Source organism: Lontra canadensis, unplaced genomic scaffold (genome assembly GCF_010015895.1).
Source record: "Lontra canadensis isolate GAN:19392208 unplaced genomic scaffold, GSC_riverotter_1.0 scaffold57, whole genome shotgun sequence".
Taxonomy (NCBI): domain Eukaryota; kingdom Metazoa; phylum Chordata; class Mammalia; order Carnivora; family Mustelidae; genus Lontra; species Lontra canadensis.
This window is the reverse complement of record NW_022631051.1, coordinates 12,885,549-12,898,860: the sequence shown is the minus strand read 5'-3', so window position 1 is coordinate 12,898,860 and position 13,312 is coordinate 12,885,549. Positions and strand designations below refer to the sequence as shown.

The 13,312-nt window shown below is 53.6% G+C and overlaps 1 protein-coding gene across 1 annotated transcript in view; it reads left to right on the top strand.

Moving 5' to 3' along the window:
* The first annotated feature begins 835 nt into the window (after positions 1–835).
* The window catches only part of BCR (BCR activator of RhoGEF and GTPase), a 114,896-nt gene continuing 102,419 nt past the window's right edge, over positions 836–13,312 (top strand). Inside the window, exon 1 of the mRNA XM_032876041.1 lies at positions 836–2,179. Within this exon, the coding sequence (XP_032731932.1) occupies positions 868–2,179 (1,312 nt within the window). The 5' untranslated portion in view covers positions 836–867. The remainder of the gene's footprint in view (positions 2,180–13,312) is intronic.

The following is a 13,312-nucleotide window of genomic DNA, read 5'->3' as shown; positions in this document are numbered from 1 at the left end:
CCCGCCCCTCCCCGGCTCCCGTGTGCGGACGTGGCCCGGCGGATGGCCCCTAGAGCTCTCAGCCCTGACGCTGGAGAGCGGCTGCCGGGTTGTGGAGACGTGAGGATCCAGGTGTTCCTGTTCCAGGAGTGCAGAACTCGCCAGGGCCTCCGCGTCGGACGGCCGGGTTCGCCACCGCGGGGGACTGAGTTTCCCAGGGCGCGGAGACCGAGAGAGGGCAGTGGCCGGGTGGGGGCGCGGCCTCCCGGCGGCCCCTCCCCCCATACCTCCCCACCCCGCTCCCACCCGGAGCCCTCTGCACGGCCCCTTTAAGAGGCCCGCCCGGCTCCGTCAGCCGCGCCGCGGCCACCGCCCCCCGGCCCTCCCCTTCCTGCGGCGCCGAGTGCGGGCCGGGCGGGAGTGCGGCGAGAGCGGGCCGGGCAGAGCGCGGCGCCCGGGAGGCGGCGGCGGCCGGGACGCGGCGCGGGACAGAGACCAGAGGAGCGCGCGGGCGGCGGCCATGGGCTAGCGGCGCCGGGCCGAGGGGAGGGCAGCGCCCGCGCCGCGGCGCGCGGAGGAGCCCCGCACACAATAGCGACGCGCGCAGCCCCGCGCCCTTCCCCCGTCCTCGCGCGCGCCCGCCCCCCTCGCGCGTGCCCTCCTCGGCGCCCCGCGCCGCCGGGGGGAGCCAAGCCCGCCGCCTCACCTGCCGCCCGGGAGGGGGCGGGCATTGTTCGCCGGCCGCCGCCGCTGCCGCCACCACCGCCACTGCCGCGCGGGGCCATGGGGGCCGCCCGGCGCCCTGGGCCGGGCTTGGAGAGGTGGTCTCTCAGCCGCTGAGGCGGGCCCCGTGCGCAGCCGGGCGGCGCAGGTGAAGACGGCCGCGCCATGGTGGACCCGGTGGGCTTCGCCGAGGCGTGGAGGGCGCAGTTCCCGGACTCCGAGCCGCCGCGCATGGAGCTGCGCTCGGTGGGCGACATTGAGCAGGAGCTGGAGCGCTGCAAGGCCTCCATTCGGCGCCTGGAGCAGGAGGTGAACCAGGAGCGCTTCCGCATGATCTACCTGCAGACGCTGCTGGCCAAGGAGAAGAAGAGCTACGACCGCCAACGCTGGGGCTTCCGACGCGCCGCTCAGCCCCCCGACGGCGCCGCCGAGCCCCGCGCGTCCGCGCAGCGCCCGCTACCCGCGCCCGCCGACGGCGCCGACCCGCCGCCCGCCGAGGAGCCCGAGGCCCGGCCGGACGGAGAGGGCTCACCGAGCAAGGCCAGGTCCGCGGCCGCTCGCAGGCTAGGGGCCGCCGTGGCCGCAGACCGGGAAGACCGGGGCCCCCCAACCAGCGTGGCGGCGCTCAGGTCCAACTTTGAGAGAATCCGCAAGGGCCACGGCCAGCCCGGGGCGGCGGACGCCGAGAAGCCCTTCTACGTGAACGTCGAGTTTCACCACGAGCGCGGCCTAGTGAAGGTCAACGACAAAGAGGTGTCGGACCGGATCAGCTCCCTAGGCAGCCAGGCGATGCAGATGGAACGTAAGAAGTCCCAGCACGGCCCCGGGCCGGGCCTGGGGGACGCACCCAGGCCCTCTTACCGGGGCCGATCCTCAGAGAGCAACTGCGGCTTCGACGGCGACTACGAGGACGCGGAGCTGAACCCCCACTTCCTGAAGGACAACCTGATCAACGCCAATGGCGGCAGCAGGCCCCCTTGGCCGCCCCTGGAGTACCAGCCCTACCAGAGCATCTACGTCGGGGGCATGATGATGGAAGGGGAAGGCAAGGGCCCCCTCCTGCGCAGCCAGAGCACTTCGGAGCAGGAGAAACGCCTTACCTGGCCCCGCAGGTCCTACTCCCCTCGGAGCTTTGAGGACAGTGGAGGTGGCTACACCCCGGACTGCAGCTCCAATGAGAACCTCACCTCCAGTGAGGAGGACTTCTCCTCCGGCCAGTCCAGCCGTGTGTCCCCCAGCCCCACCACCTACCGGATGTTTCGAGACAAGAGCCGTTCACCCTCGCAGAACTCGCAGCAGTCCTTTGACAGCAGCAGTCCCCCGACCCCGCAGTGCCAGAAGCGGCACCGGCAGGGCCAGGTCATCGTGTCGGAGGCCACCATCGTGGGTGTTCGCAAGACGGGGCAGATCTGGCCCAGTGATGGGGACAGCTTGTCCGGCAGGCTGCCTCAGGATGGCACCTTCCATGGAGACACAGGTGGGTACCTCCACCAGCTTGGGTGGGCACACCTGCACCCTGGCTGGAAACCATTGAAAAGAAAAGGGGTCTGATGACCCGGGGAGGAACAGGTAGATACTTCTTTGGACTGTCCATGTGCTGTTGTGAACGGGAAAGATTCCTGCTGATCCTACACCTGAACAAACGGCCATCCCCCACTTCCTCCTGAATGCAGATTCCCAGTGTTTGGACTGGGATTGGGTTGGGAGGGGCAGTGTGTGGGCATGGTAGGTGGCTGTTCCTTTGGTTCTAGAGCGGTGTGCTTCTTGTATGATTCTGTGGGTTGAGACCAGGGTGCCCTGGGCAGTAATCTCCTCACCCTTTGATCACTCCATCTAGGCAGTGGGGGTCGTATTAAGAGGGGGCCATCTCTGTCTTCTAGATCAGGTACTTTCAGTGGGGATTGATCTGTGTCTCGGGAATTCCCCGCCGCCCCAACTGTTCCTGTCCTGGAAGACACTAATGGGGAAGCTAAGATGTTAGTAGCTGCTCCCAAGGCATAGAAGTGTCAGGTTTGCTTGCTAACCAGCCTCCCAAATGCAAGTCAGAGCAGGTAAAAATAAGAATTAGGAGGAAGCGAGGTGACAGGCAGTTCTGACTCAGTGGGCCCCTGAAAATTCACGGGGGTGAAGATTTTATCCAGGGCTGAAGCAGAGCCACACCTCTTCTGATTTGCCTGGCTTTGATGGGAGGCATACCCATCATTACTCACCTGTAGTCTCCTGTGTGCCTCTTACCCCAGCTCCATTTTCTCATCCTTCCATGCACTCTTGCCTCCTTGTCTTCCCAGGGATGTGTGTACAGTGGTGCTCATTTTGGCCTCCTAATCCATGGTGTGACCCTTGGCCCTAAGATTAAACCTGTGGGGTTGTGTATAGAACTTCTGGGGTGATGGGTTTTGGGGTCCAGGCATGGTTTGTAAGATTGGAGTAAGGAGAGGGTGGGTGGGTGTGGGGCTTCGGTGGGCTGGTCAGGGGTTGGATGTGAGGCTGTGGGAGGACTCTTGGAGTCCTGGTCCCTTTTGGGCTGATCCAGTTTTCTGCTCCATTGATTTTTCTTTTTCTGCTGATGGAGTTGTACGTGCTTCCATCATCAGAATCCTCTTGAAACAAGTAAGGCTATTTTTGGCTCTGTCAAGTGGCCTTTTTGTGATTGGTGGTCTTTTGTGTGTGTTTTAGAGACATCCAGTTACTGATTTATGTTTCCAGCTGGGGGTGGCTATGGCTTGCTGCTCAGACCTGTGGCCTGACCCAGCTGCATCCCTTAGGTCCCTCACTGGGGGGTGGAAGGCTGTAGTATTTAGAAGCCTGCTTTACAGGCACATTAGCTCCCCTGGGGTCTGGAGGATTGCCCTGTGGTCACTGGGCACCATCCTTGCCTGGCCAGCTGTCGACTGAGTGAGCCAGCTTGAACTGGCCCTCAATGCTGGGACGTGGGAGAGCATTATTAAAATAGAGAAAATGAGAGGTTTTCCTGGAGACCTAGAATCTGAAATGGTATTCTCTTGCTGATTGTGAATTCTGAGTTTCCAGAAAGTGGGGGCTGGTCAGACCAAATGTGTTCTGGTAGGTTGCCCTTCAGTCCCTCTTCCCTTCTCATCAGCAGCTCCATCCAGCCTCTCATAAAGCTGCTGCAGGCGTGGGACCCTGGATCTGTGTGTAACTCAGGGCAAGCTCTCAGGAAATGGCCCAGGGGTGAATTTTACAACTTGGACCCCACTCTTAGGATTTTCTGGATCTTTCTCTGAATGTCCTCAAGGCCCCATGTTCTCTCTCCTGTTAGGTTTTAAAAACTGGTTTTCAGCTCTGTACTCAGCACTCTTCTGAGCGTTGTGGCTGGAGGTGAAGGAAGGGAGTCTGTGCTGGCAAAGCCTTCTGTCTCTTTCTGGACTGTTTCCTGATGTTCTTTAGACGGCTGTGGGACCTGCTGGCCAGGGCTGTGCCCTGCAGAGGAACAGTAAGGAAAACCACAGTGTGGGAGGGAGTGGAAGCACCCTAATTTTTCACAGCAGCAGACATGGAGGCCCAGCTCTCATGGCTTCAGAATCCCTTTGGATGAGGTGCTCTCGTGTATTTCAGTTGAGGGCCCCTGGCGTTGGAGGGAAGAAGCTGGAATGACCTCTGTGTGCCAGGCATGGTGGCAGCGTGCCTTCATGCAGGGCCCCTCACAGGTTCTTCCATCACCCCGTGGTGGGTCTGCCCAACCATAGGTAAGGACAAAACCAGGAAGTAGCAGAGCTGGGATTCCAGGGGTTCCAAGTCCCTGTGGGAGTGCAGATCCATTCCTTCCCAAGTATGGCCACCTGAGAGTACTCTGAATCGCCCTGCATTGCACCTGAAAATCCTGACTGGGTTGGCCCGGGGGTCCTTCCCCTCCGCACACTCAGGATCCATCAGCTGTGAGCCCTGCTGTGTGCAAGCCCTTCCCTTTCTACATTGCGGGCTACATAGAAGGGGAGTATGGTTCTTGCCATCTGGGACCTTCCACGTTGATGGGAGACAGGAACACACACAGCACTTATGTGTTCAGAGGGAGTGAGATCAGGGAAGCTTCCGGAGGCAGCTGTGCTGGAGAGAGGGCTTGCCTGTCAGCACACGTCCAGCGGCAGCAGGCAGGGGAAGCTGAACGCCCTGAGATTGGTGTGAGCAAAGGCTCAGGGGGCGCCCATGTCAGGCTCCTGTGGCTCTGAACTGCTTTTTTTTTTTTTTTTTTGTAATAAAAAATATGTAACAAAATTCACCATTTTAACCCATTTGAGCCATTTTTAATGTGCAGCTCGGTGGCATTAAGTACATTCGCACCGTTGTGTGCCCATCGCCACCCTCGTCTCCAGAACTCTTTTTTTCCTCTTCAACTGAAACTGTCCCCACTGAACAGCAGCTTCCCATTTCCTCTCCTTGAGTTCCTGAAAACTGCCACTGTGCTGTTTCCTAATTTGACTACTCTTAGTACTTCTTATAAACAGAGTCATACAGGATCTGTCTCTCTGTATCTGGCTTATTTCACTTAGCAGCATCTCCCCAAGGTTAGCCACATGGTAGCACAGGCTCTGCAAGTTTTGAAGGCAGGATGATGGGCCTCAAACTTACAGTCCCGAGTTCAAGAGTCCTGTGCTCCACTGACTGAGCCAGCCAGGTGCCCTACAGGTCTGAGAAATTCTTGATCTGAACGCTCAGTGTCCCAGCTGTCCCTCGGTCCCTTTCCAAGTATCAGTCATGAGACCGGACCCCAGATCCTGTGTTACTTTATGGGCTCTCATACAAGTTGCTGCCCTGTGTTTTCACATCTCTGTTAAGCACTTTAATTTGGTCTTTGAATTCCGCCAGTGTGTAGTGACCAGAATGATCAGTGCTTTGTTTCTCCCTTGGGTGATTGAATGGACCAGCCACCAGTTAGACTGAGTAATTCTGGGCCAAGAAAAGGTCACTCAGGCCTTGCACTGGCTTGATGATCATCTCTTTAAATCAGACCCTGTGGTCCCCTTTGAACTGACTATAGTCTCCTTTCCATAAACAGACGCAGGGTGGACAGAACCAACCAAGTGGAGTCTGAGACCGTTAAGTCATCAACAGGGTGGAAGTGGAGTCTAGTTCAAATTTTACGAGGGTTTTCTGATTCCAGAATGGATGGCTTCCTTGTTTGGGGAACAGAATGAAATATTCTGGAACCCTTCACTAAGGAAGGAGCTAGCTGGGAGTGCTGTTGCTTTGTGTGGGTCCAGGACAACGTGCCTTCCCCATTCCTCCTTTTTACCTCATTTGTTGCTTCTGACTTCAGTAGCCACCTCCCCTCCTTGACTGGGAGTCCTGTGGGCCTGTTTATGTGACTGCGGCCCTCACTAGGACAAAGCATTTGTGTGAGCCATATTCTTGGTCCAGTCCGGAGAGGACATGGCAATGCTTGAGGCCCAGGGTGCAGCTGACTATTGTGGTTTGGGGGGCTTCCTCATTCACAGTGAATGGATAGGCATTTTCAGGTGTACTCAGGTTGTCAAACAACAGGCCTGAGTTTTGACGCAGCTGCCCCGGGTTTTTGGGGTTTTTTTAGATCTATTTATTTATTTTGGAGAGAGAGCACAGGTGCACGAGTGGGGGGAGGGGCACAGGGAGAGGGAGAGAGAGAATGTCAAGTAGACTCCCAGTTGCGTGCAGAGCCAGACAGAGGGCTCGATCCCATGACCCTGAGATCATGACCCAGGCCAAAACCAAGAGTCAGATGCTTAACTGATTGAGCCACCCAGGCACCTCCACGGCTGCCATTTATTTATTTATTTATTTATTTATTTTTTAAGATTTTATTTATTTATTTGACAGAGATCACAAGTAGGCAGAGAGGCAGGCAGAGAGAGAGGTGGAGGCAGGCTTCCCGCAGAGCAGAGAGCCCGATGCGGGGCTTGATCCCAGGACCCCAGGATCATGACCTGAGCCGAAGGCAGAGGCTTAACCCACTGAGCCACCCAGGCGCCCCACGGCTGCCTTTTAGATCAAGGTTCAGGAGGTAGTGGTGGTGCGTTTAATTAAATTATAGTCCCACTAGGGTCCCTCACCTTGACTAGGATACTATGACATAGGATTTTGTTTTGGGGATTTTTGTTTTTTGTTTATTTTGTTTTGTTTTGCTTTGAAAACAATGGAGTAAATTAAGTTAAAATGTTACTTATGTAACATGATAGGTTTGTGTTTCTTTACTGGGGTATAACATACATAACCAGATGTGTCATTTTAACTGTTGTTAAATTTATAATTCAGTGTCATTAAGTACATTCACATGGTTATGCAACCATCACCACCGTCCATGGCCGGAACTTTTTCGTCTTGGGAAACTGAACTCAGCGCTAACTCATCTTCCTTCTACCTCAGTCCCTGGCAGCCACCGCTCTTCTCTCTGTCCCTGTGAGTTGGCTTATTCTAGGTGCCTCATGTCAGTGGAGTCACATAATAGCTGTCCTTCCGTGTCTGGTTGATTTCACTCAAGTAGGGTTTTGAAGTTGCCAGGAGCAGTGTTCTCATCCTTAATTCCCATTTCTGGTCCTTAATAGGTATGTTTAGGAAAACACCTGTTAGTCATGGTGCTACTTCCTTGGCTTTCACACCCATGTTTTGAAGTGGCCCCAGGTATTAGTTTGCTAGGGCTGCTATGACAAAACACAACAGGCGGAGTGATTTAAATAACAGGAATTTATTTTTCCTTTGTTTCTAGAGGCTAGTAGTCCAAGATCAAGATGTCGGCAGGGTTGGTTTCCTCGGAGGTCTCTCTCCTTGGCTTGACTTGCAGATGCCTCCCTGCTTGTCCCCTCCTCCCCCATTGCCTCTTTCCATGGTCATCCCTCTGTGTTCCTGCTCCCCTCGTGTCTCTCTGTCCCAGATGTCCTCCTTTTATAAGGACACAAGGCATATTGAGTTAGGGCCTACCATAATGACCCCATTTTAACTTTATCACCTCCTTAAAGACCCTGCCATCTCCAAATACAGTCATGTTTTGAGGTACTTGGTGATTGGGGCTTCAGCATATGGATCTGGAGTTGGGGGGAATACAGTTAAGCCCACAACACTCAGTGAGTCCCTCATTGGGCAGCTGCGGAAAGGCTGCTGTGACCGAGAGAGATGGTGCTTGTGCTGGCCTCACCAGCCATGTTTTAGGAAGTACTTGAGGGATATGTTGTTTGGTGCTACGGCAGCCTCGCGGAGCCAAGAAAACAAAGCCTGGCATCAGGAGGACTGTGTCTTCCTGCTTCACGGTTACCATACATCACGCCTTGCCGAAGAAGTTAGCGGTTGGACCCTGTCATTGCTAGGATTCTTTTCTTCAATTCTTTGATTTTTTTTTTCCCTTTAAAATTCTAGGTTAGGAACATGGTGCTTTCCATATTTTTCATCTTTACCTACTTTTCTGTTAGCAAGGCAACCACCTCTCCCCATTCAGTCACCCAGCAGTGTTCATTGAGTATCTACTGTGTGCCAGACCTCGTCTCCGTGGAAGTTCTCTCTTGCCTTTATTCGTGGATTTGTGGAGAGGCTAATCTCCAAAGGGCCTTGTCTTTAAACTAACACACCTGCACCATAATAATAATAGTAATAATAATAATTTGTTTAATTAAGAAAAAAAGTAAAATAAAAACTAACACACAAAAATAAAAAACCTTTATGATGTCCTGGTATCTTCCCTATGTATCTTCCTTTCATTGTATTTTTGCAGCGATTTCCTGTTAATCCTGTGTCTGACTGGCTTCCTTCTCCAGGGAAGTGAGAGCCTTAAGACAGGATCCTACCTTCCTCGGTGTCCTAGGATGTGCCTCACTCTAGGTTCTTAACCATGTGTGAGGTGCGGTGTCCTGAGCACATGTGGGTCTGCCCGTGTCTTGGGTATTGTGGATGTTTGTGGGTCAAAGACAGGATGAGACCCCATTTCTGGGGTCTCTGTTTGCTCAGACCCTTCTCTGGTTCTTTTTAATCCTGCTTCCCCCAACCCCATCAGATAATCAACATCAGATTTTCGGGGTCCCAGTGATACCACTTGCCCAGGAAGGAAATTATCTGAAGATTGTTTTTCCTTCTTTGCCGAGCCTTGGTCTTCCCAGGCTCAACCTTAGTGAGCTTCCCGAGTCCTCAGACGGGGGCCTGCTAATTAGCTGTGTTGGCTTCTAGCACTTGCAATGGTGACCTTGCAAAATGACTGTGCACAGGGATGGCTGCTGGTGCCCAAGGGAGACATGGCTGGCTGGTTCAGAGCTGCGCCTGCCTGCCAAGGTGTGCTGTTGCTGGAAGACTGAGGCCCCACTTGTGTGGTAACTACAACTTTGGTGGAGACTGGTTCATGTGCCCTTGAAACATTCTTATGACATGGCTAGAGCAAGATCATTAACTTAATTATATGCCATCAGCTGACTGGGTCTGAGCGGGTGTGAGACAGACACGCCCGCCCAAGATCAGGCAGTTGGTGGAGGGGCTGGTGCTGGCCTTTCTCCTCAGACCGTAGAGTGATGCCAATCACAGGAGTGTGGGCACAGAGTGATCTCCACCCCCAGTAGGTGGAGGGACGTTCAGCAAATACGTTTCAGACAGGAATGGTACGGAGTGTCGGGAGACAGGCTTCCCAGCAGGTCATTTTCGGTCTGCTGGGGAGACAGCCACATAAACCTTAATGTTGTGATAGGCATCATCCGGTTCCAGCCTCTGGGCAGGTCCAGGAAGGTATCAGCAGGGGACCAAGAGGACAAATACGTTGGAGGACGCTGCTCATCTGTCTGCCTTTTCCACCCAGTGGTCAAGAGCTGAGGGGGGGAGCCTGGAGGATGCTCTGCTGGGAGCAGGTTCCAGGAGGTACAGAGGGACAAGGCCCAGCTGGGAGGATGGGACAGAGACGGCTGGCCACATGCACGGAGGGTCAGTACATGGCCCAGGGAGCACGAGGAAGGAATTGTCTCTGGCTGGCCAGGAGGCTCCAGGGGACCGTGGAAGAAGAGGGAGAAAGACTTGCTGCTGCAGTCAGGGTTGGAGGAGCCCAAGGAGGATCCTTCACTCAAGTTCCCTCTTTTGGTTTAAGAAGAGCCTTTGAAGATTCACCTCATTTTAATGGCCTGACCTATTCCTTTTAATGTATGCTGCTGGAATTAGTTGGAATGCCAGTAGAGCAGGAATGATATTTACGCACATATCCTTGTAAGTGACAAAGTGGATATTCTAGAAGCAATCTAGAGGCAACATACGGCAGCCTAGTTTGGGGCAAGAATGCAGACGATAAAGGTAGACCCAGGGTGTGGTCCTGTGCAGGGCATTGATTCTGTGGCCCGAAGACTATGACCCCCCTCCTTTGAAGGCTCTGAGGGAACTTGAGTGCACAGAGTGGATGGTCCCCGGGGGTCTGGCCCCCTGTCTGGTCTTATGGAGTTGCCCCCTCAGGCATCTAATGCTGGTTGATTGCATACCACTTAGCAAGAGATTCTAAAGGAGAAATGCATAATTCAGGAGGGGCAGGCCATTTTACCCACTTGGCTCAGCAAGAGTGCCCAATATGAGTTCCAGGGGTCCCAGGGGTCTGCCATGGCCGTGAGCCCCCTCTGTTCCTTCTCATAGTGTGTCGTCTGGGGTTGAGTGGAGTTCTTGCATATGCAATATGCAGCATGTATTTTTCTGCCTCAAGGCCCCAGGTGTGAGGTTCCATCAGCCCAGAGAACCTGGGGCTGCACACCCATGTTGCTGAGCCCTCCTTTCTGGGACATATCTACCCCCATGGTGGATAGAATGACTTCCCCTTGCAGTGTTCCCCATTGCAAGGCCTTGTGACTTTGGGGGCCCTCAAAGCTAGAGACTGGAGGAAAAGTGAGACCTCTTGATTTTTCTCCTAGAGTACCCCCCTCATCAAGTTTGTGGAGGGAAGGCTTAGAACCACATCGCTCTCACTTTTAGTGATTGTAAAGCCTCAAGAGAGGAAATAAAAACTGCAGACTTTCTTATTTTAATAGGAAAAAAAGGAGGAAGATGGGAAGCTCTGGAAATTACTAATGCTTTGGCATATACAGGCTCTGTCTGCAGATTTCCTAAGGCTTTACAGACCAGAGGGCGTTGCCTGGTGTATATAGTTGGGGAGGATATTGGAGAGCTGGGCATGGCCCCAGCAGGGTGCCTCTGAGGTGGGGGGGCAGCTCCTGGGGCAGGTGGGCGGGGTGAGGAGCTGGCCCCCATGGTGAGCAATGGGACGTGGGGAAGAACTGTGTGAGGTTTCCCCAGAGCGTCAGGGGAATCAGGGTGGCCCACGATGTTCCCCAGCTACACCTCACCCCATCCCTGAGAGGCTGGGGCCATCAGACCTGCAGCATGACTGGGGACATGCTCCTTTTGAGAGCTCCAGAAAGTCTTTTGCTTGAAGACCTGGGGGCAAATGCAGTTTCCATCCCATCTGGTGCCTGGGATGGTGGGCACGTGGTTGTCTGGTTTCCCTCACTGACCCCCTGTAAACCAGGAGCTGCATTCCCACCTTGTGGGGGTGGTTCTTAAATGACCAAGGTAGAGGGGTGCCTGGGTGGTTCAGCTGGTTGAGCATCCAACTTGTGATTTCGGCTCAGGTCATGGTCTCAGGGTCGTGAGATCAAGCCCTGCATGGGGCTCCGCACTTAAAGTCTTTTAAAAAAAATGGCTGAGGTAGAATTCACACCACAGAATTCACTCATTTAAAGTGTACGACTTAGTGTTTTTTTAGCATAGTCATAGGGTTATGCAAGCATCACCATTGTCTAATTTTAGAAAAATTTTTCATCACCTCAAAAGGAGACTGCTCCCATCAGGTACCATGACCCCCTCTCTCCCACAGCCTCTGGCATCCAGTAGTCTACTTTCTGTAGATTTGCCTTTATTTTTTTTTTAAGATTTTATTTTATTGTTTATTTATTTAGAGGGAGAGAGAGAGAGAGAGCGTGCGTGCAGGGAGAGAGAGAGAATCTCAGGCAGACTCCCCACTGAGCACAGAGCCGGACTTAGGGCTCGATGTCACAACCCTGGGACTATGACCTGAGCCAAAACCAGGAGTTGGATGCTTAACCAACTGAGCCCCCCTGGCATCCCTAGATTTGCCTTTTCTGGACATTTCACATGAATGGAATTGTATAACATGTCGCCTTTTTATCTGGCTTCTTTCACTTAGAATAAGGTATCAGGGCTCATCTCTGTTGTAGCATGCATCAACACCTCCTTCCTTTTGGTAGCCGAATAATATTCCAGAAGGTATTTTGGTACCTGGCACACTCTACTGGCTCATGGGGGTCCCGGTCAGACCTTGAGGCCTGAGAGGCCTGTGTGTGGAGGTTCTGGAGGGATGGGTGGAGCCTCCTTTTCCTTGGGGGAGGGCCCTGGGGGGATGGGATGCCAGAAGCCAAGCTGTGGCTGAGTTGGCTGGCCTCACCAGAACTTGATTCAACCTCCAGCCTGAGGCTCCATGTCATAGTCTGTCAATCAGGAACCTGCTTGTTCAGAGGCAGTATTTTCCATTCAAAGACCTTGAAGATTGTGGTCTTCCCCTAGGTGCCCCTCCCTTTTATTGTGGTGAAATATTAGAACATACAGTGTATCATTTAAACCATTAAGTGTCCAGTTCATTGGCATTGAGCACTTTCACACTGTTCAATAATCACTGCCATCCATCTTCAGAACTTTCTCATCATCCCAGGCTGAAATTCTGTCCCCATTAAACAATAGCTTCCCACCCCCTCCAACCCCCAAACCCTGGCACCCATCATTCAGAAAGTATTCTGCTCCAGGATGTCATATACGAGGACTCATACAGCACTTGTCTTTTTGTGTCTGGTTTGTTTCACAGAGCACAGTGTTTTCAGTTTCTTCCTTAAGCCTTTTGGTGCCAGGCCTGGGTGGCAGCTGGACAGACAGCAAGCCCCCCAGAGACTGAGCTGACTGAGGCCTCCGCTCAAGGGAGAAGAGCAGCCGGTGCTCTGGGATCTGCTGCATTTGCCGAGTTTTGCATTTTTCTCTCATAGGGGCCCCTGTGGACAAGTAGCAGGGACCCCCATGGCTGAGGTTTTAGGTGAAAGACTCAAGACCATCTGCTTGTTTGGACTTCTTCTGTACTTGAATAGTTAGGGGGATCTTTGTCTCGTGACCCTGCCTGGTGTCACAGAGCGGCTGTGATGCAAGGCAGGGGAATGCAAAGGCTGGACTAGCAATGCTTGGACTCCTCCAAAGAGAGGTGGTCGCCACAGTGGACTTGACCATCCTCCAGTCGGCTGGAAGTCCCAGTGGCCTGACTTGTAAGTTATCTTAGGCTGATCCTCAGCATATCACATTCACTCTCTTGGGGGCGGGGGAGTGGGAGCATGCCAGCCGTCGTGTGCAAAAATGGTCTTTGTGTTTGCCTAAATCTTAGACCCTAGACCAGAAAATGTGATTCTTTCATGAATGTTGATTTCTGAAAGCTTTCTACTTTCCTGTGGGAACATGGGTGAATGTGTCTATATTCATATTTGGAGGTATGGGATTGTTACTGGAAATGTATTTTTTTTTAAAGATTTTAATTATTTATTTGACAGAGATCACAAGTAGTCAGAGAGGCAGATGGTGGCGGGGGGGGGGGGGGGGGGGGGGGGGGGGGGGGGGGGGGAGGCAGGCT